The 22,809-nt window shown below is 42.2% G+C and overlaps 3 protein-coding genes across 6 annotated transcripts; 1 reads left to right on the forward strand and 2 right to left on the reverse strand.

The window, feature by feature from the left end:
- Nucleotides 1–435: 435 nt before the first annotated feature.
- hnrnph3 (heterogeneous nuclear ribonucleoprotein H3 (2H9)) lies at nucleotides 436–5,932 on the reverse strand. 2 transcript variants are annotated; one of them, XM_019895870.1, is made up of 11 exons: nucleotides 5,840–5,932; nucleotides 5,124–5,216; nucleotides 4,585–4,740; nucleotides 4,313–4,456; nucleotides 2,946–3,084; nucleotides 2,313–2,512; nucleotides 1,885–1,983; nucleotides 1,102–1,208; nucleotides 896–1,031; nucleotides 691–744; nucleotides 436–620 (listed from the first exon to the last, which is right to left on the reverse strand). In XM_019895870.1, the coding sequence occupies exons 2-11, from the start codon at nucleotides 5,209–5,211 to the stop codon at nucleotides 553–555; spliced, it is 1,191 nt and encodes a 396-aa protein (XP_019751429.1). In that variant the 5' UTR covers nucleotides 5,212–5,216; nucleotides 5,840–5,932; the 3' UTR covers nucleotides 436–552. The 2 variants fall into 2 exon arrangements, with proteins under 2 accessions (XP_019751429.1, XP_019751430.1); XM_019895871.1 differs by lacking the exon at nucleotides 5,840–5,932 and adding an exon at nucleotides 5,360–5,833.
- A 668-nt stretch (nucleotides 5,933–6,600) lies between these two features.
- On the forward strand, nucleotides 6,601–9,634 carry LOC109531539 (phenazine biosynthesis-like domain-containing protein 1). Of its 3 annotated transcripts, none has more exons than XM_019895874.1 (10): nucleotides 6,605–6,765; nucleotides 6,971–7,070; nucleotides 7,378–7,476; nucleotides 7,685–7,794; nucleotides 7,996–8,025; nucleotides 8,114–8,202; nucleotides 8,482–8,573; nucleotides 9,088–9,131; nucleotides 9,264–9,326; nucleotides 9,446–9,564. In XM_019895874.1, exons 1-10 carry the CDS (start codon nucleotides 6,682–6,684, stop codon nucleotides 9,488–9,490), a joined length of 756 nt encoding a protein of 251 aa, XP_019751433.1. In that variant the 5' UTR covers nucleotides 6,605–6,681; the 3' UTR covers nucleotides 9,491–9,564. The 3 variants fall into 3 exon arrangements, with proteins under 3 accessions (XP_019751431.1, XP_019751433.1, XP_019751432.1); XM_019895873.1 differs by having other exon boundaries at nucleotides 6,608–6,765; nucleotides 9,048–9,131; nucleotides 9,446–9,634; XM_019895872.1 differs by having other exon boundaries at nucleotides 6,601–6,765; nucleotides 9,264–9,634.
- Nucleotides 9,635–9,656: 22 nt separating this feature from the next.
- dna2 (DNA replication helicase/nuclease 2) lies at nucleotides 9,657–22,535 on the reverse strand. The gene is made up of 25 exons (XM_019895864.1): nucleotides 22,233–22,535; nucleotides 21,958–22,011; nucleotides 19,776–20,430; nucleotides 19,567–19,675; nucleotides 18,690–18,839; nucleotides 18,401–18,584; nucleotides 17,761–17,909; nucleotides 17,475–17,597; nucleotides 17,110–17,353; nucleotides 16,413–16,527; nucleotides 15,231–15,387; nucleotides 14,972–15,151; nucleotides 14,349–14,585; nucleotides 14,124–14,237; nucleotides 13,928–14,037; nucleotides 13,124–13,233; nucleotides 12,917–13,045; nucleotides 12,747–12,839; nucleotides 12,439–12,632; nucleotides 12,241–12,330; nucleotides 11,889–12,102; nucleotides 11,685–11,774; nucleotides 11,419–11,604; nucleotides 11,201–11,347; nucleotides 9,657–10,410 (listed from the first exon to the last, which is right to left on the reverse strand). The coding sequence occupies exons 1-25, from the start codon at nucleotides 22,260–22,262 to the stop codon at nucleotides 10,357–10,359; spliced, it is 3,918 nt and encodes a 1,305-aa protein (XP_019751423.1). The 5' UTR covers nucleotides 22,263–22,535; the 3' UTR covers nucleotides 9,657–10,356.
- Nucleotides 22,536–22,809: the final 274 nt, after the last annotated feature.

Here is a 22,809-nt window from a genome sequence, read left to right on the forward strand (position 1 = left end):
AACAAATGCTAGGGTATTTAATTTTAAAAAATTTATTGGGCAAAATGTACAACAGCTGTAAATGGTAGACTTGAGCTTTAATCAACTTCCATTCTGAAGATATTGAACTAAAATCTTTGTCATGAACTGAGAAAAGATTCAATCAACACAGGGTCACATTTGTTTAACTTTTAAAGAGAAACTTAGTTGGGAATACCACATCCAATCCATGTGGTACTAGGCCCAAAAAAATTGACAGTTTAGAAGTTGCCAAAATTAAGCTTTTTAACTGTACTAGCACAACTGTACTGTACTTGTATGAATTTTGCCAAATATTTCCAACAGGTGTCAGTAACTGTTCTTTCCTCCATGACAAGTTTCCCATCAACATGTTCAGCTTTGACCCGTTCAGTCTCGTCATCAAAATTGAATAACTCAATGTAATTCACTGTACTGTATGCATTTTTTTAAATAAGCAAGAAAGGAAAAAGAGGTGGAACACCCAAAGATCAACTTGGTGACAAAATGTGGCCCTTGAGGAACATGAGAGAGAGAGGAGCTCAGGTAATGACATCAGTATGAGCCTCGCAGCCCGCTGCTCCGTGAGCCGCCTCCTGAGTTACCATAGTAACCACCACGACCTAAGAAACAAAGAAAATTGTTATTTTATTTTCAACGACAAGTGAACAGAAAGATTTGACCAGCACGCACTTGTTTCGGATCCGATGGCTGTGGAGTTGAGAAAGAGCTCAATGTAGCGGTGCTCTGTGGACAACACGGACAATTGTAGATCACTGAAGTGGACGACTTCTTTTTGTTCTTAAAAATGACTTGTCAAATCATTAATACATTTTTTTTCTCACAAATATGGGCAATTTAATTTCTATGGCAAAAAAATTGGGAGGACAGGCCGTACGCATGTGGTGCTTGTCCTTGCCCATGGCGGCCACGGCGTCCTCGTGGGAGCGGAACTCCACGTCAGCCTCTCCTGTCAGCTTGCCGTTGAGAGCGACGTCGATGTGGACACTCAGAGGGTTCAAAGGTGAGAAGAACTGGAAAAGAATCAAAATGTGTCAAGACACGACACAATGCCAGTGAAGCTTTTGGATGCCGTCTTCGTACCTTTGCGACGTCCATCTCGCTGGTGCGAAAAGGCAGACCCCTCATGTGGACAAAATGGCCACCGTGGTAACTTGAGCCTCCTTCAGATTGACGACTGTAACTGTTGCCTAGCAACAAAAAGTGTCTCATTTACAATCCAATGCCGCACATTATAAGTAATTGAGCCCTTCATAAGTTTGTGCTACTGGTTTTTAAATTTTAGTACTTTATTATAGTTTATCCGCCAGATGGTCCAACCATCCCACCCCAATTTCAAAGCATACAGCAAAATTTTACAACTTCAAATTTTTTTTTCCCAACATGCCTGCCTTGCTACTGAAATAAATGTGGATTCATCTGCAGCTTCCTCGATATGTACTGTTCACTCCCTGAAATAATTTGATCGAGTTAAAAACACTAATATGTGATGTTTATTTCAGACTAAAGTAGTCTAAAAGTACTTCTGTACTTCAAATATGTACAACTCAATCAAATATAAATCATATTTTAACTGTTGGGCAGGAACAATTTTTCGTGATTGTATGAGGCACATTTTTCAGATGTTTTTTGGTTTGGATTTTCTGTATTTTATTCATTTATTTCGTCAACTTTTTACTTGCAAATTGAAAACAAAGCTGTACTTTCTATTCCTTCGTTTGACACACAAAAAAAAAAAAACAACCAAAAAAAAACTCAGGACTTTTTTTTTTTCCACCTACTCCGCACAAAAAGCAATCGCAGTCACGTCAACCATGATTGAGAGTTTGGGAACAACACTTCTTCAAAGAAGTCAGAAGACATTACCTCTTGCTCCTCGCTCTTCTCTTACACGCTCATCAAACATGCAGTTCCCAAAGCCGTAGTTGTTTAATCCGTTGTAGCTGTCAAAACTATGTCCATAACCTGGACACAAACAGTAAGAACAATTAGAAAATAAAAATAAATGTCTTTTGCCTCAGTCACATGAAGAACTGTTTCTACATACTTAGATTCCATTCGTATTTCTGTGAAATGCATTTTGATTAAATCATGAAGTCATAGTAATACTGCTTTTAGTTATTGCCATATTGAAGTGCAGCGTGGATGTTCAAAATGTGCACGTCTTTGAACATTAATAATGCAAGACCGTGTTGTGTTAAAGGAACACTTCCGAGTCGAACCCATCGTTCCAAGCGATATCTTCAGCAAATCATGCGTGACTTCAGCTCAGTGAGCATCTCAAACCTACTTACCTCCCCCGTAGCCCCCTCCGCCCCTCATGGAGTCCATGAGAGAGCTGCTGCGACTGGGACCAGAGCCAAAGTATCCTCCCCTGGGGCCCTCCATCACGGGTCTGTCGTAGGGCCCCGGTCTCTGGCCCCCGATCACCCGCCGGGGTTCGTCCAGGTAGTCTCGGATCTCGACGCGACTGCTCTTAAAGATCTCAATGTACCTGCGAGGAGAGAGTCCGGGCACGGCAATTGAGGTGGGGGTGGAAATGGCTGAGGTGGGCCAGCACACACATACACAGAAAGATACACACAGAAAAGACAGATATGCCTAACAGTTGTCTAGCTGGCAACAACCTGGACAAAATGTCTTGCTCTACCTCAGACTCGGCAAACTGCCTCTAACAAGCCCAATGCCCCCATTACACTAGGACTACTACATGTAGGACATTTTACAGTAAATAAGAGCCGAGCACACATTACTTCTACACATTGCATTGTATGAAAGCCCCAATTAAAAGTGTCATTATTCTAGCAGACCCCCCCCCCTTATTGGCAACAGAATGTGACAGAAGATATCCCCCCCAAGTAGAGTATGGACTAGAGTATGAAGAAGCCCAACCCAGTCCAGCCCGTCCCCCTTGCCGTCCGTCCCACCTGTGCCCTATCCTTTCCTTGTGTTTCCCCCGAGCCTTTTCTGCTATCTCCTTTGAGGCAAACTGCACGAAGGCTTCCCCTGTGCTCCTCCCCTGGTAGTCCACTGGCAGAGTAATCCCATTCGGCACGATTCTCAACCCTTCAACCCAAGCACACAAATACATAAGTCGGTAGGTAGGCAGGTAGGTAGGTAGACAAACACCCACTGGAGCTTTCAGTTGGAGGACAAGTCATGAGGGCCACAAGCTGGACAGCTTTAACAGGGCTACATTCAAGCTAAGCATCTGACATGATTGTGTGTGATGGAATAGGCCCAGAGGAGGGCAGAATGACAAGAACTGGCCTGGAGTCAGCAAACGCCAAACGGGAGGTCACTTATTACATTGTGGGACCGACCGATACTCTCAAGCCACGACATTAGGTAGACCTGCCCGATTTCAGGAGCTCCACAAAAGAGCAGATGTGTGCTAGACCCGCACTACAGCGAAAGAAACAAAACTCAGAGTGAACCCTTTTCCTAACCTACTTCTTATTCCCAATTTGACATTTTTGTGTGTTTTGGCTGGAACCTGTCCTAAGCTATCGAGGCATCGCTTCTGTTTGGTTTTGTTCGGGAAGCGGTTGTTGTTGATGACGTTAGAAGTACACTTTAGTACATCAGGGAGGAGCTAAGTTCAGCCTGAGTGGATGTTACAAGTGAGAAAACAAGTCGTCGGTTTTAACACTTTGAATGACGGGAGCCATTAAAATAGGTCGCAAAAAAATATATCTATAGACATAATCACTTGATCTCCTGGTGCTACACTTTTACATTTTAACATGAGTCTGCATATAACGTAGATGCCGCACAGAACAATTGCAAGTACTAAAGACCCCATACTGAACGTTACAATGCATGACTTATGAAAGGGCAGCGCGAGCAGACCCCAGGTCAGTGTCATGCATCATTCATTTCCCCTAACCCAAACAAGAACGGCCTATTCCATTGCTTTACCTCCTTAAAGAGATCATACATAATATCATCTAATCATTTGTCAACATAGTAACATATTATAACAAGGTCAACATACTACAAGAACAAACAGACATATGGAGACATGCAATCCTGCCTATAAAAAGCTTGAACGTCTACTACCTGAAACATTCTTTGTCATCTTGAGAGATATTACAGACAAGTGTACAGAAAATACAATCACGGTTGAAAATCTATTTGGCTTACTACAAAATGATGGGGTAAAACATTTGTAGTGATTTTTCGCAAGAATTTGAATGGTTGGGTTTTAACTTCCTTGGATGCCAAAAATAACATTTAAAAAAATCACGTGTGAAGATTAGTAAGCTAATGTGAGTGCCTGATGTTGACGTACCTGAAAAGAACTGAACAATTTCCTCCTTGCTGCATCCGAAGGGGAGGCCTCGGAGTCTCAGCATGCAGCCGCTGGAGCTGTCGTAGTCAGCAGGGCCGCTACGCTTCAGCACCCAGTCCATCTCGCTACGGTTTGACTTGAACACTGATATATATACGCATCATCAACACATAGTTCAATAGAAAGTCAACGGTTTATTTAAATAAAGACAAAAAAAAGTGAAACAACTGAATTCAAACACCCTTGAAGTAACGTCCAACTAGATTACTTACCTTCAATGTATCGGTGTCCCATGTATTTACGATCTTTGGAAAGCGCATTCTTGAAATCCTCCGATGTTTTCAGCTCAATAAACGCTTCGCCGCTGGGGCGACCTTCTTTCGAGTAGGTGAAACATACTCCGTTGACTTTGCCTATGATGTCACAGTCTGCATACAAGACATTTATTGTGATTATCTTTGGAAAAAAAGACAGACCCAGATGTGTTCTGTGCTTGACAAAAACACATAAGCTATGTCGCTGCAAAAAAGGGCTAAATGATTTAGAAAAATAATCTAATTGTGATCACCACCCCCGCCAATATTACAAATCGGAAGTGCCCCCCCCCCATTAACACACACAAGCAATATGCTAATTTGTGAACATACACTTGATGTGTGAGGAGTGCAACTCCAGATCCGTTTCATACGCAAAGTAGCTTCAGATAACTTCTGTTATGAATCGGGGCTCAATAAATCCAATGTGAATTGAATTGCAATTTGATGTATATTCAAGTTTCTGGTTGTGAACAGGTATGTACGCTCTGTATCACCTGAGAAGAAACTGGCCACTTCCCCCTGGGTGCAGGCCCAAGGAAGGCCTCTGATCCTGACCACGTAACCTTCTTCGTTGGAAGACATCCTCACTGGCAAAACAGGATACACAAGAGAAACAAGTTGCTTGAATCTATTCCCAAACCAAGAAAAATATCATTCACAATAAACACTGATTAAGTCGTCTTGACCACACAGGGCACATTCAAGTTACTTGAAAAGCACTTTTACACACGAACTGGTTGTGTAGCATCAATTTGCACAGAAGCTAAGAACTGCTGCTAGTTTTAATTCCTCTTGGTAACAAGGTTGCTGGTTGTCAACAAAACCAAAAAGTTCCTATGGTAACCCTAACAACAAGCCAAGCAACTGCCTAAACTTTACAGCACATTTCATTTCTTTGTATGGCTGACGTTGAAGAGAAAGCCTCTCTAATCGCCCCAAGCGAAACGTCACTTTAACGGTTGATTGCTCTATGATAACCAGATGATGATATTTGGAGTCAGCTCGCTCGGCTAGCCCTTATCTGACGTGCTAACGCGTTAGCTGGAGAACGATAGCAGTTCGCCTCGCTTGACAGCGGTCAAATGTCCAACACGAGCTCGCCCAATTTAGTCCCGCTAAAGAGTCGTCGATATGTGGTACAATTTGTCGCTGACCATACATGCAAACCAAGCACCCGTTTATAAGTTTGAAAAGGGCGAAATTGTCTCACGATGGCGTATTGTGCAGTCGATGTCTTCCGCCTTGTACCAGCAAGCCTCAGGTGACACTTCCTGTTGTCACTCTGACGCTATGTTCTCGCGAGACTGGGATTTGACTACACGACTACTTCACCACCCCGCTGTGTGTCCTCGCGTTACTTCGGGACGACTACTCGTGGACAGTACGACTAAATACATTCCCGAAATCAAGATTACACTGTATTTTTGCCCTTTTTCTTATATATTGTGAAAACGTGTACCTCTATACATTTAGCAACCATCTAACATTGAACAATTTCAAACTTAAAAAAGCATGGAAGAATACATCTTAATAAAATTAAAATTGAATCAACACGAGATCAAAAACTAAAGATGGATACTTTTAGCCTAGTGGCCCCAATTTGTGTTTTACACTTTCCATTGAGGTTCAACGTAGTTTCGATTTTATTTTTGTTTATTTTTATCTTATTTGCTTGCATTTGTAAAATGTTTCTGTATTTTTATGTGTGATCGTATTATACTGTATAATTGAAATGAAAAAAAAAAAATCCAACAAAAGAGATGACCGCCAGAGGTCACTTCTCCAGGAGACAGAATTATCATTACAGTATCTCAGTGTACATACCACTTTTTTTAAACGAAAATTTTTGTTTGTTGGTATGCCCAAATATTTTTCTAATGTAAAATATGTGCCTAAATTAGCTCAACAAATTTTTAAAAACACGGTCATACAGGACCATAAGAAAATCATTAAAAAGCGAGGATGCACTTTGTGCGGGTGGCAAGCCTGACGAGTGAGACCAAACTGCCTGGGTCAAAGTCCCAAAACTGCTCTGTATTTTGCACATTCACAATGGAGATTCCTATTTTTATCGTGGATGCCTTTACTAATTTACCATTTAAGGGGAACCCAGCAGCTGTTTGTCTTTTAAAACATGTGAGTAGCAATACTAAGTTAAAACAAAATGTTATTTTCATTTTGGATGACAAAAAACGCTTACAGTAGCTTATTCAATGGTTACTAGAAAATGTGTTTCCTGGAGAATGATATTTTATAACAAGACAGTTTCATGCGTAGAATATTCATCAAATGGGCTGCATTCATCATATATTTTGGTTATGTGCCACAATTGTTTCTTCAGGAGCTGCGCGATGAATTGTATCAGAAGATAGCAGCGGAGATGAACTTATCGGAAACTGTCTTCATCACCACGGTCAAGCCTTCTGAGGATTTCACAAAGGGTCAAATGCAATAATTGTTTGATTGCACTCTAAAAACAACAAAAAATAATGAAAAGTGTGAATTTTGGCATTATGCATTCAGTATAAAAACTTTGTCATCTGTGCATGAAATATCCACAAAGACCACACAATTTAATTTGTTCTACAACATTTGTAAACTTTATGGATTAGGATTAGGTCTGCTGATAAAAAATCATCATTCATTAAAACAGACTGCCCCCCCCCCAAAAAAAGTGTCATTCTTATTCTTGCAAGTATTATTTTTACTGAATTCAACGATTTCATTTTTTTTTTTTTTTTTGGACAGATTCAAGGTTCCGTCTCCGTTGGTTCACACCTACCACAGAGGTCAACCTTTGCGGTCATGCCACTCTGGCCTCTGCTGCCGTGCTCTTCAAACACAAGCGTAAGATACTTCACCAACTTAAGCGCAATATCCCTTTGCATCAAGCGCACACCAATAGTGACACACTCGAGCAGAACACACACCTTAATTATTTATAAAGAGCTGGTCTTTGGCGTTAATAAAAAAAAAACCATCCAATAACACCAATATTACGTTCTTTTCGAAAGAATGTGCTTTTATTGTTGTTGGTTTTTTTTGGACCTTTCAGAAAATGTGAATTCTGCTGTGGCATTTGAAACCAGGAGTGGAGATCTGTCTGTTGTACAGGAGGGTGAGGATTTAGTGATGGATTTTCCCCTCAACCCACCCACCAAGAAGGTACACTATTAGAAAAGATAATTGTAATTTCAAAGAATGGATGTTGAATGAAAAAAATAGTACAAGTCTAACATATTCTGTAAAATATGTCAGGAAAGGTTGCGGGAAATCATTTGTCTCAATGTGTGCACAATTTTTCAAATACAATGAAAAGATCAAATGCTAATACAAACACGAATATATTTTTATTTTTTAACCAAGGCTCCTGAGCATTTTAGAGACCTTATCAAGGTGAGTAAAAGAAACCCGGCTCAAAGTGTAGGGTTGTTTTTTTTTCCCCCCCAACCCCTCAATTGTTCACATGTGATGTGTCCTCCAGGCCTCAGTAGGAGATCACCCAGTCCAGGATGTTTATCTGAGTTCCAACACTAAGAAACTACTGCTGCGACTGGCGGACACCTGTGACAGGTTCCAATTCTCTCTCTCTTTCACACACACACACACACACACACACACACACACACACACACACACACACACACACACACACACACACACACACACACACACAGTCATTGCAAACCAAACTAAAATTGGAGTCAATATTAAGGAACATCCATATAAAACAGTTGAATGTCTTGATGAAGTAGCCAAACATCTCTTCCTACTGATATTACTGAATATCAATGTTTATATGGTGCGGTGCATCTCAAAGTGCCTCCAACCAAGTACAGTCGACACTTCCAGGTCAGTCCTTAGCAGTCTCAAAGTCAACCCTGAAGCCCTACGAAGCAGCGACCAGAGCGGACAAGTCAAAGGCCTGATAATCACCATGAAAGGTATTTTTAATATCCCTAAACCTGACCTGACCACTTACGGCCTATAAATCAGATCATGGGTCACTGTAATTTCATTTTGATATGATGACTGGTGTGTGGAATAGTGCAGTCTTTGTCAAGTGTCATTTATAAATAGACTCCCAGCCACGTTAGGTACTATGACACAACCAAAGGAGATCCAATTGATCAGAAATGTTCTCTTTATAAAGATAATGCCCACCTTGTCACAGATTTAGCGCAGTATTAGATTGTACAGGTGTACCATGAAATAATCTGTGAGCGAATGTAAAACTTTTGATAACTACCCATTTTTTGCATAAAACAAACTTATTCAAGTCAAAAGAAGCTTTCTACCAGCGTTTTGTTTCTTTTTTTTTAAAATAGTAATTGGTGTCTTTTGAGGAACGCACACTCTTTAACAGCATCAAGCGTTGTCGTCCTCTCCATTGTAATCGCATGTATGCTTGATTTAAGGATCTCCAGATTGCCAGCCAGGATATGACTTCTATTCTAGATATTTTGCCCCCTGGAACGGAATTCCGGAGGATCCTGTCACAGGTTAGGATTCTCACTACTATTCTACAACATGGAGTCATCATGACAGCCGCCAAAATGTACTCATCTACGAAAATTATGGCTTTATACGTTTGGTGTCCTTTAAAACGACACCTATTTTGTTTGCACTTGCAGGTTCTGCACACACAGTCCTGGCTAGCTACTGGTCTAAAGAACTGGGAAAGAAGAAAATGCTTGGTCATTAATTTCACTAAAGTCCTTTCACATCTTCAGTCATCAAACTCTTGCATAGCACAGTCACAATCATCTCAGCGTGTTGATTTTACTTCTTTCTCCATCCCGATGTGTGTGTGTAGCATTCCAGTGTTCCGAGCGAGGTGGAGAGCTGCAGCTCGAGGTGAGAGAAGATGGAAGGCTCAATATAACAGGGAAGAGCGTCACCGTGCTGCAGGGAACAATCACACTGTAGACACCTGCAGAGAAGAGCGCTTTAACTCCTAAGGCACTATTATTATATTGTGCTGTACAAAACAATGTTTATACACAACTTCACAGTCTGAGAGCTGGTCATATGTACATTGCAAATTTTATTATTCCAATAGGATACTCACACACACAAAAAAGGGAAAATAGCACACATAAAATCATAGACGATCCAATAGCGCCAAGGTAAAAATGACAAGTTTATTCATTAATTCATGCATTTGGAGAATTACATTGTAAAGCAGATTAGTTCATCATCACATGTGATGTTTGACTGGTTCAACTATCAAGTTTAAGTGAAAGCATGTCAGTTCTCGTTGTCCTTCCTCTTGTGTAGCATCTGCAGCAGTATCCTCAAATAGCCGATCTCGTGACTTCTGCGACTCAAATATTTTATTTGATCACAATAAGAAGGAGGCTGTTCATTTGCACCATTTTAAATAACTTAAAGGATTCAGCATACTGTACATCACAACAATTTTGACATTTTCACAGGTTTACAAAGTAGTATGTCGCATTCAAATGTATTCAAGTATGAAATAACGGCAGGTAAACAGAGGTAATTTATGTCAGCTTAGTTAAAGATTTGAAAAAAAATCCTTAAATTACTCATATAAATTATTTGACTAAAAAACCCACAATGGTTCATCACCTGGAGCATAAATATAAAGCAGTGTTTGATCATTCGAGCAAATGAATATGGATTTCTGGTCTTGTAAAGACATGTGAGTTGCTAGACTGTGACCGACGAGGTTTTGTTCAGTCGCTGCTGACGTCGATGTGATCACAGGAGCATCAGGGGTAAGGCTTTGTGCGCTGACGGAGGGAGCTGGATTATGTGAGGTTAGTTAAGGAGGCTAAGGACAGCGGGTAGAGAACAGAATAGACAAGTTGCGAATGTTTCCGTTCAACTTTTTAGAGAAGGACTAGTCCTGCATTTTATGCATGCTGTGCATCAGCAAAGTTGTTTCCAAGTTTGAAATTAACAGTGGCCTAGTATCAGACGCTCCCCCACCCATCCCTGATCGTGAAACATAATTGACAAGCAGACTTGTCACTGGGAGTGATAATCATCTACAGTGTGAATTCCCTACTAACAATCTGATGAATTATTTGATCATGGACATCATCAAATCATTACCAATAAATTGTAAATGTGTATTTATGGCTCTTTCTCATTCACAAATTTTAATTAATATGGGACCGTCATGAGGATAAATGGCCTGGATAATGAAAGAATGGATGGATGGGAACATTTTGATCTCAAGGACTTAAATGAGGGAACTGCAGTCACCAAAGTAACAAAAAAGTGAGCACCAATATTGCAGTAATAAAAAAATACATAAATAACATTTAACAAAAATCCTATACTTATCGGTATTGTTTTGGCCCATACAAAATACAATATATGTGCCTCATAAATGTTCATGCTTTTGTGACGGCAGTAGCTTACCCATAAGTCAAATTCCAGAGGGCCCATGATGAGATCTTCAGTACTGTTACAAAGACCATTATGAACATGCTCAAGAATAAAATAATGACGAGTGTCTGGGCGCAAGCTAACTCAGGCGTGCAAACAACCAACCGAAAAGCAAACGAGATGTTCTCAGAGAGAAGACAAAGGATATCATGTTCTCCTGCTCCAGATGACTGAGTAGTTTCTCCACGGGGCTGTATCGTCTGAGCGTGGACGCGGAACCCACCATGAGCAGTTTGTGTTTGGCTCTGGTGATGGCAACGTTCAGGCGGCGCCAGTCCTTCAGCAGCTCTCCTAGCTGGGAAGCAAGAAACAGGTCAGCTAGCAGGTCGCCTCCGTGCACGAGGGGCGTTAACGATGAACGCGTACATTTTCTTCTTCTGTTGTACTCCTGACGAAAGAGAGCACGATGACACTCTTGTCCCGTCCTTGGTATTTGTCCACCGTGTTCACCTCCACGCCGCTAAACGCAGACGAATGCAGCAGAGCCGAAACACTCTTCAGTTGTTGTCTGTATGGGGCGATGACGCCGATATCACTGGCCTTACAGCCGGCCTAAGAGGGAGAAAAGCAACCCAAGTTTGGTTGAGCGACGCATTCAGTGAGCCTTAGTGTCACGTGACATGCAGGCATACCTTTATCAACAGTGACAGAAGGAGGTGGATGATGGCCGCCTCGGTGTGATTGCTTATGCCTCCTTGTCCCATTGACTCCAAAGCTGGCACCTTCCAGGAGAGAGGCCATCTTTGAACATACTTGATGATCACTTGGTAGTTTCTGGTATGTGCGGGCACACCGGGTGACATTTCAACTGGAAGCGAGGCCTATTTCCTACATACCACTGAGCAATCCAGGAAGCAAACGGGTTTGCTAGGTAACAAAGCGGCCTGTATCCACGCCAGATCCTGCTGGGGATGCGCGTCAGGGAGGAAAATGAGCTCTGACTGGACGGACGCCAGAGAGGGGAGGGAGAGGAGAGCAGACGCAGTCCTCTCCGAGCCGCACTCCAAGCGGCCGTCGTACATCAGACAATTGCTCAGGGACATGATCTGCCTGGAAAGAAACGCAGTCAGGCGGACTGGTAGTTTGAAGAACAACTTTGGTCAATGTCATATTTCATTTTCTGTGAAGACAACACATCAAAGCGATGCCGACTTGGACTGAGTCCTCCAGGCAAGAGGTAAGATGTACCTGTTCATGCGGTACTGGACGTTGAGGTGGACCACAGCTTCACCGTGGCACTCGAGTCGCTTGAAAAGACTCTCATCCATCCCGAGTGACCTGTTGAAAAATGAAAATATATTAACAACCGGTATCGCTGAACAATAAATCGTGAAGGTTGTGAGACAAAGTGCACAATAAAAGTGGCGGTTGTTCGAAAAACGGTACCTCGCTTCCTGATGATGCACTATCGGGGGCAGCTGTTGGTGGTCGCCAACCAGGACAAACCTGTTGGCGTAGAACAGCGGGCCCAGGCAGATGGGCTGGCTGATCTGCGACGCTTCATCCACGATGCAGAAATCGAAGCGCCTTCTTGTGAAAATGGGATGCTTGATGCCCATGCAAGTTGTTCCTACGACCAGCTAAAAAGACAAAACAAAAATTACATCTTCAAAAGAGCTTAGAACAGATTCCCCGGTGTGAACCAAAAAGCTCACCGATACTGGAACGAAAAAGAAAAAATCAAAGCGTTCAACCTCTTTGTTATAAAGCTGTTCCAGTTGTGACAGTGTGTGAACTCCATTTCTCCTGATGCTTTCCTCCGTGTATGGAAGGATACTTGAATGGACCTGTGGAGAGGAAAATTCTTATCTTTCTGACTAACATTTCAGTTAATGACTTTTTGTACAGCTACAGTGTCGCCCACCTTCTGCCCTTGGCCGAGACGCAGGAAGCCAACTTTGAAGCGCTTCAGCTTCAACAGGATGTTGTCGACAGCAGAGTGTGTGTAGCTGGTCAGCAAGACGCTGAAGCCACACGCGTGTAAGATGCGAACCTGCAAACAAGAGAAGTCAAGCGATTTTGACACTGGCGAGGTATTCGTCACTATTCTAAAGTGGGTTTGTAAGGATACCAGTGTGCAGATGGTGGTGGTTTTGCCCGTGCCGGGCATGCCAACAATCAGTGTGTAATCTTTCGACAACAACACCTTCTTCATGGCCTGCTTCTGGGGCTTGTTGAGACCTGCAACATTCATGCATGGTTAAAATCACAGACAGTACACTTGCTGTCCACTAGTGGGGGCATTATCACATTATTACACACTAGAAATGTGACGGAATAAAACTAAATTAAAAAAAGACTTGGAAGACAGGAAGCCAGAGGTGAAACGCGCAACATGTCAAGCTTTTAAGTTGCTGCAAAAAAAAAAAAAAAGGTTTTCATCCAGGTGAATTTTTCAGAATGTGGATAGATTGACACTCAAAATTGGCAGGCAAAATGCTCATCGGGGGATCGAACTGTGGATGCTGAAGATGACACTGGGCCTTAAGATGGAATGACTTAAAAAAAATATATTTTTTTTAAAAAATTAAGAATTTGGATGTGGTCTTCCTTTTCTTCTTTGTTGCATTGCAAAGGTATTGGATCAGGACTCGATATTGGCAGATATTTAAAATTAAGGGACTTGGACTTGATGTTTCTTGGGGATCGCCGGTGATCGGTAGAGAACACTAAGAATGTCAGCGGTGATTTATTGAATGTATTTTATCTCTCCTTGCAAAACAAACATTTTATTTTGACCTCAACTCATGCTAACGTCTACTGACCAATGTTCAATCAGTACTAAACCATAAATACTGAAAGGCAGCACTAAAATCTTAAGTCTATAATGTTATGAAAGGAGTAAAGCTATGAGGAGGGGGGGGGGGGGAACAACCTTTGAGGATGTTTGCCACTGTCTCTTTGGCCTCTCTGGGTAGAACGTCACTGAGATTGGAAATAAACTCCGGCGAACGATGATCGACAACCAACTTCCTCAGACGATCACTGCGCAAATTGAACACAATGCGACAGAGTTTCAGGAAACAAGTCGGAAGGACAGAATGTATGGATGGCAAAAGACGAAAATCTACCCGTCTTGACTGTTTTCCATCAGCTTGGAGAGGTTGGTGAGATGAGTGCTGAGGCCATTCACTCCTTCATCGACATCCAATCGAAACACTTCCCCACTGAGCTTTGACACGTCCCTGCGACAGACAATAGACTCTGATTTGGCTGGGGACCATGCAAGAACGACATGTCGTGAAAGATATACAGGTCAAGTAAGCATGTGGATGCATTTTTAGATCGGACCTCACCTGTCTAATGTACAGCTAATGGATGTCCTGCTTATATCACAGATATAGCCTGTTGCCAGGGCGATGAAGCGACCTCCCTGGTCGCTAAGCACAACGCGCTCCCCGCTGGCCAGGCCGCAACCGCTTAAATCGTGCGTCTCGTTCGCTCGCTGGAAACGATGAAGGAAAACGCCCTCTGGGTGGACGCTCGTAGAGGCGAGCAGCTGCAGGTTCCCGATGCAACTTCCTTTCTTCTCGCTAGGAGGCAAGTTATCAGGAGGTCACCCAAAACGCCAGTCATCAACAAATAATGGCCATTCAGCAGATGGTGCAGGATTTCTTTCTTTGGAAGAACTTTTTTTAGACAGAGAAGCGGTTGAATTTTGAAATGACTGTTGCTGATAATGTGCAGAGAAATGACATTTATGCATTAAAATGATGGCCGTATTTAGTATTGTCTATTCATTTAATTTCCCCACACAGGATGACTCATCCATCTAATCCATCCATCAGTACAACTACTAATAAGACCTTGGGAGACTCCTGCTTGCTATCTATTGATGCTTGGTAATGTGTTAATTCATTTAAACTTGCTAATTAAAACACCGTTGTTGGAAACTGGACTGAACAGGAGCCTTTGTTACCTTTCCTCGGGTGTCTGTAGCCATACACGCTTTCGGCCATTCCTGGCCTCCATGCTGGCGGCCTCGAGACTGCAGAGCAGCAACCAGTGGGCGAAATAGTCCAAGTGTGTAGCGGCCAGGTGACCCGTCTCCAGTTGTATCAAGTCATCACTGATATCTGTGGACGGGCCTTCCAACACCCTGGCGAAGGAAAACAACGAGGTCATCCAAGATAAATGGAGAGGAACATATCAGGATTTGAAAGTATGTACAGCCGTACCTTTCATACAGAGCACAGTTTCTTCTTTGAGGGCAATAATGGCAGGTGTTTTTGTCCGTCACCATGTCAGGAAGTCTGGCCAGGCGACTTCCCCCCACACCCTTCCGCACACGGTTGTGGACGTAATAAACCATGGTGTTCCTCAGTTTCAGCAATTCTATAAAGAACAAAAACATGGAAAGAATGGTGAAGAAAAAAATAATTGATTTTCAGACTTTTTTTTTTTTTTTTAACTTGAATGCATTCGTCCCATTTGTTAGTCATGGTCAAGTGTTCAGACTGCTTGCTGCCTGCCCTGTGGGGATCTCGGTTCAAGTCATTTACAGGCAGAGGAACGTGAGCATAAAATGTCACTTTACTTAAGTGTGGACAAAGAAAGAGAGGATGTGGAAGCAGACCATCCGCCCCCGACATCCCTTGGCGCCACAGCTATGCTGTAATTGAGCAAAAACCTACCGTGAACCTGCCACACTCTGCGTGCGGTTGCTGTGCGCCAGGCTGTGACGCGCTAAGGACAATTTTCATGTACTGTTTATGCATGCAAACATGACCATAGAGATGATTATCTCTCGCCGTCACCTTCTTTCCATTTACTCACAAGTCATACGTATAATCTCCCTGCAAAAACCACCTGGTGCTCGGATCTTAATTCTGAAAAATGAGATGTACTGAGATCCAATACACCGGCAAGCGAACAAAAATAACGATTTGAGGTGCATTTCTAATTGCCCGTCTCGTGTAACTAAACATGCAAATGATCCGAATCAGCTCTAAGTATGATGCAGTTTAATTCTGCGACACTGCTAACTACAAACACGACAAATAAAAAATACTGTTAAATGAACAGCCCTCTGAGAATATCCATTACCATTAGCATTCTTACTTACCAGTTGGTATATTAAAACTATCCTAATGAGGTGTCCAGGTAAGAACACTGTATGGGCCAATATCACTATAAAGCATGGATGTCACTACACTGCGGCGAGGGGGAACGAAAGTCCCGTCAGAAATCGGTGTTGCCTCAGTTAAGCCCCTCCAGCATTTTATTTGCCACGCTATAATGTATGCATAAATTATTTTCTCAGCTCCCGCCATGTATGCATCAATCAAGGCCCCCTTTAGCCCCAGGAGTGAAAAAAAAAAAATCCCGGATCCATCCCAGCTTGGTGGAGGGTCACGTACCTCTGTGGTCCATGTGGCTGGCCACAACAGGATGCAGGTTTCCAGTCTTCAGGTAAAGCAGGAAACCGGCTGCAGGATTGTACCTCTCCAATGTCATCAGAGTGTACAGAATCACCTTGACACAGACAAGACTCGACATGATCTTTTTTGAAACCCCTAAATACAATCCTGTATGCTATCGGTACGGAAGTACTGCCAAACCTGCTCTTCACACTTAGAAAAGTAAAAATTGAAAAGGTTTTCTTTCTCCCCTTTGGAGGTATGAGCTCTTGCAAGTCTCTCTCTGGGGATTTTGTGAGGTCAGATTTCAATAATTCACAATCTCTGTGTTTATCATGGAAAAAGTTCCTAAGTAAGAATTCCTCGGAAACAGCAAAACAGTCTTCATTTTTTTTGTTTTTGATTGTAGAGGGAAGGCACAATGGAACGTAGTATACAAGGTCTTCCGAGCAACACGGCAGCTGTTGTCACCCTTAAACGATAGCCACTGCTGGCATTGCTGTTGCAAGAAGACGGGAATCTGCTTGCCGTCAACTCTGCAAACTACTGGTCTTTCTAATCGAATCCATAATACTGGTCACCCTTTCTCTTCATCAGCAACAGCGCCCCTACATGGACAATTTCCAGATACACATCGTTCTTTCCTGCAACTATTACAGCACACAGTATTTTTCATTGCCAAATACTTTCTACCAACCTGACTACGATGTTCTATTGAGTTGGACTCCCTTCCAGTTTTCAGCTCCAAGGGGATGGTCATCACTTCAGAGGATTTGTGACTGACGTTTCGGGTCCTTTGGATTCGAACTCGTGTCGTCAAGTCGATCTTCCCTTTGAGACCAAATCGCGGCGACCACACATTCTCTTCGATGTCGGCCAGCTCTGAAATGGTAGCGGTGGCGGAGTCCTGCGTCTTGCCTGCAATCCCGCCATTGCTTGGGCTGCAGTCCCAACCAAAAAAAAAAAAAAAAAAAGAGACAAACTTAAAATGGGAATAAGACATTTACAAATAAATGCGCACTGAGAGAAAATGTTTGTAAATCAGCAGTGTTGCAGTGTTACATTTTGAGACTGATGGCTTTTGATGTTGGTGAGGTAAGGTATTCCTTTGCCCAGAGCTCCAATGAGGGCAGGTAATCATACAGCTCCTGTTTCATCTCCTCCTGAGTGACACCCAAACTGTACCTACACACACACACACACACACACACACACACACACACACACACACACACACACACACACACACACACACAAAATAAATCAACAGAGTGAGACTTTCCTCTTTCATCTCATTTTGTACTTCTGCTGGCTGGGGGGAAAAAAAAAACAAAAAACAACAACTTACATGTCACCAAGATGCTGGGGACTGTGAAGAGCATCCTCGGCCATGTTCGACAAAGCACCCAGAGAGAAATCTTTAGCTGTGGCCGCTCTCTGAAAAACTTTGTGGATGATGGTGCCGTTCAGCATCTGTTTGGAGGCGCCGTCGAAACTCTACTTCCCCAAATAAAATAGCAGAGGATAAAAGACGGTGGAGGGCAAAGAATGAGATGCTGAATCGAAAAGTGATACTTGTGGACCACAAACGTAATTTGGCCTGTCATATATCTTTCATATAGCCAACAAAACCTTGAAAAGACTACGATTCACATCTTCTTCTTAATCAGTGTTCGTTTGGATTTGATAATGATGTATGTTCATCTGAAAAAATATCAAAAAGATGTCCTCAATTGTATTTCCATTCAGGCCACTTCACAACAAATTCCGAAAATAAGCCATTCATTAATATGATGCTAAAATCAAGAATAAACAAATGCAAGTGGGAAATAATATTAGATATGAATCATGCTGTGACTAAATTATATTTATATCTTCAAAATTACCCGTGTCCTTCCGATGTTGATATGGTGGCCTTGAATGTGAAAATCTAAATTGTACGGTACTGTATTTGAAGATTTTGCTTCCAAAGTGAAATAACTTCTGACCTTAAACATTTCCCCGAGCACCGCCCGCCTCATACAGCGGATGGAGCTGGAGATGCTGGTGCCTGAAACAAGACTGTCGGGAAGTAAAACCAGCAGGCCTTGTTCTTGGTCCACCACCCAGGATCCGGCATCAGCGCGGCCCTCAAGGTGGACCACATCACCGCGGCCAACGGGAGTCATCTCCCTGAAAATAAAATAAAATAAATAATTTAAAAAATTAATCAATTAATCACCATGTTGGAGGGATAAAGGAAATGTGAAAATTCTTGAGCAGCAGAGGATGCCCTACCATCCGTCCTTCAGCAGACACGTCTCAGTGGGCTGCAGAGATCTGAAGTGCGTGATGGTCAGGATTTTTTGATTCAGCTTCTCCTCCACGTTTAAAACCCAGTAGCGGTTGTTTGGACCGCCACAGAGGATCACGTGATCTGGTAACTTACTGCAGAGAAAAATAAAGATGACTGACGGTCAGATGTAGTCTATTTATACCAAGGAGTGGATCAAATATTTCTTCTAAATTTCACATTAAATATTGTATTCAATTAATATATTGTACATAACAAGTCTTACAATAAAATATTTGCCACCCCTCTGTTCTAAAAAAAAAAAATGGCCCTGAAGCACAAAAAAATTAGACTACACCTGATCGAGATGGATACCTATTATTTAGTGCACTCCTTGAGAAATTGCAGGTGGTGTCACCTAATGACAATGTTTTTTTTTTTGTTGTTTTTTTTTTTAAAGTGGGGGGAAGAAGTGGTCTATTTGAGGTGTGGTATTTATTTACATTGGCAATGCAGGGCGACTTTTAGAGCAGAGGCCACTATTTGATGAAATATGATGTGTGTGTATAAATTACACACATACACACGCGCACACACAGTATCTTAAGAATATATCCTATGTTGATTGATTTTAAATGAGGAGAGCATATCCTGTGATTAAGTTTGCATCTAATGGGCATCTGTGACTGGCTGTGATTGCTTGATGAGATACGTCAAAACATTTGCGATGACAGTCACAATGATGATATCATGATAGAGCGTAAAAAAAAAAAAAAAAAAAAAAAAAAATTTTACGAAACTTGATTACAGAGAGGAAAACCTGGCCAAAATTTCACAGTGCACATTTCAAGGGAACAGGGCTGTCCGTAAGCAGAGCATTACCAGGGTTTCTCCTTGGGGAGGAGACATCCACTTGGCTCCATCTGCTCTGTGAACCAGCTCTCCTCCAGATCCTCTTGCATGGGAAATGCTGAAGTGGTCACAGTTTCACCTTATTTAGCATAAAATAGAGTTATCTTATTGCGTGTAAAACTTGACCGACAACAATATTGTTGTTGCATCACAACAATTGTTGAAGTAGCAGGATGCACCTCTTGCTGGCTTCTCATTGGGTGATTTCAGTTTGTGCCGAACCACATCTGAAGATTCCAAGGCCGTTGGATCTTTCTCCACAAAGTCAACCTGTCCTTCCTCGACATGTGTCTGTTCTGCAGGTGTGTCGGCTTGCCCGTCAGGTGTGTGCACATAGACGGCCTCACTTTTGTTTTCTGTCGTCTTCTGCTCAATTATGGCTGTAAAAACAGTCTCGCCCCCATGTTTATGTTCTTTGTCGGGGCTGTGTTCCAATGCATTAGCAGTTCTTGGCCTCTTGGCTTCACGGAGCTCTTCGGAAGGACTGACGAGCCTTTTGAACAAGTCAGAACTCCCCCTTTCACTGTCTGACATTACACTCAGACCTTTGGAGCAGGGACTTGGACAGACAGGGGACAAGTGGACAGGTTTCCACACAGTCGCTGTTTCTCTCCTGGGCTCAGGGCTCAGGTCTTTGTGGCCTCTGGAGAGCGAAAGTAACATTTGACTACTTGGGGTCTCGGGAACCAGGAGGAGGTCTGGAGAGGAGGGAAGAAAGTTCTCAATATCCCTGAGGATGCTCCTCTTTAACGGAGAGTACGCTTCAGTGGGGAGGACACCTCCATTTTGGACCTGGAGCACAGAGCTTTTTCCTGGTGACTTTGGGGGTAAAGCCTGAAAGCAGCAAATGGATTTTATTATTGCTAAAGACGCAAACCAATAAAAGTCTCTGCACTATTATGGAGAACATGGAGAAGGAAAGGAAAAACAGTGAATCCAAAGCACACCACATCAAGTGCCAAACATAATGGAGGCCGTGTATACATATGGTACATGTACAACTGCTAATAGAACTGGCTCACTGGTGTTTATCAAAGCTGTGACTTCGGACAGAACTAACAAGATGAACCGAGAGGCATACAGGACTTACATCCAGCCAAATATGTGTCAACAGCAGAGATGCAATTGGACTTGTATGAAAATACAAATATACTGTATATATGATTTTAACTGACTTACCAGGTTTGTCGACCTTTCTAATGTAGTCGGACAAAAAAAATCTCCGTTCAAGTCCTTTTCCTCAAGCCATAACCACTTGAACGTGTTCCTAACACTCACGTCTATTGCACGAATGTCAGCTTGCCTGTCTACCCGTTTGAACTTTGTACTGGGGCCATACCTGGCCGATGACACTGAATTAGTTTACACAAGGCGTTATTCAAATACTCAACATTCAATGTTGAATCTGCCTTTTGTGTGCACACCTGCACCCTTTGTGGCTTCCGTTCTCGCCGAAAATTCGAAATCTCCTAGATATGGCGAGGCCATGAGAATGCGAGGGGGAGGGGTGTTACTGTTACTAGTGTTAGTGCAGGGGTAGGGAACTCCGGTTCCTTGAGAGCCATATCCTGCGTGTTTTAGATCCCACCCTACTCCGATACACCTGATTCAAATCATCAGCTCATCAACAAGCCCTGTAGAGGTTTGAAACAATCATAAACAGTTGAATCAGGTGTGTTGGAGTAGGGAGGGATCTAAAACAGGCAGGATATGGCTCTCGAGGAACCTGAGTTTCCTACCCCTGTGTTAGTGCCTCAATATGGCTACGCTTGTGAAAGCAAAACAACGAAATCAAACGCGTGTTCGTTCAACGTTGTCAACTAATATCCGGATTAATTTTAGGGAATTTTTCCTCAATTTTCCGGAGGAATTTTCATGAATATTTGAAGGACTTTCATAACTGCAACAGAAAGTGAACGAATGGATCGACAAATCATTTCAATCGAATGAGTACATTTAACCCTGGAGAACCCACGGGGTCAAATTCGGCCCCTATAAATTCTGCTACTCAAATGCTACCTTTAAATCCCAAAGGGTCAAATTCAGCCCTAATCCTAAATTAGGATTAAAGCATTGAATATTTGAAAAAAACATATTTTGGTGTTCAGTGAACATATAGCAGTCATTTAATGTATAATTCATCATTTTCCAAAGACGAAAAGGGTTCTTGGGTTCTCCAGGGTTAAACCAAACGTGCCAAGAGTATCGATAATTGTGGGCTTTATACAAAGCATCTTTCATAGAAGTGACACAGACATCGAGGGGAAAACAACAGCTTCAAACTGTTACGGGAAAACGCAAATGAATAACAATCAGCATTATTTCGTGTTGATGTTTCAGTACAAAAGCAACTTTATGCACCTTGTTTCCAGGGGTAAAGAAAGTAGAGATGTCTCTCTGTCCTCCTGGCGTCACCTGATAAAGAAAGACATTAAATGCTGTTTTAGAATAGGGATGGTTGTTTTCCATCACCCAGGCAGATTAAAGCAGACCACGCAGAAATCTGAAGAGGAGCAGAAGCACCTGTTTTGACAAGCGAGTGACTCGTAACACGTTGCATTTCTTTTCAAAAACACGAATATAATGAAACTATTAGAAGTGTGAAATTGATATTGACAGCAGTAGCGTCATCTCACCTTGGGAATCTTCAGTTTGGTTCTGTTCATGTTGGCCAAAGTAGTCAAATCTGGTCTGGCTTCCTAGCGTGAACACAATCCAGGACAAACGACTACTGTATTTCCATGCTAAGTTAGCCGATACCGCTAACGTCCGATGGCTCCAGTCGGCGTTGGTGAACGTTGTATTTTTACTGAGGACGCGATTCAACAAAAGGGAATCTTAGTGACGGGATTGAGTTTGTGTTATCTACCGTATATGTGACATCTTGAAGTTTGCTTGAGCGCGCCATACAATACGAGTTTGGCGCAACGGAAATGACATAATTATATATTTCCGGTAAATATTTTAAAAAATAATACATAACTTAATGGGAGAAGTAAATCAAACATAAATACAACACTATACAGAATACATAAATAAAACATAGGAATAACAATACATAGTACGTGAAATATATAATTAAATATTTTTGGGGGTTTTAAATGTTACTGTGTTTATTTGTATTCTTTTCCTCCAAACTTTTTTCACATGGTAGTTTCCACATTTCTCAACCGAATCAAACCAAATATTTGCAAAATTTAGGACATGCAGGGA

This window comes from Hippocampus comes, unplaced genomic scaffold, assembly GCF_001891065.2.
Source record: "Hippocampus comes isolate QL1 unplaced genomic scaffold, H_comes_QL1_v1.1 scaffold80, whole genome shotgun sequence".
Lineage (NCBI taxonomy): Eukaryota > Metazoa > Chordata > Actinopteri > Syngnathiformes > Syngnathidae > Hippocampus > Hippocampus comes.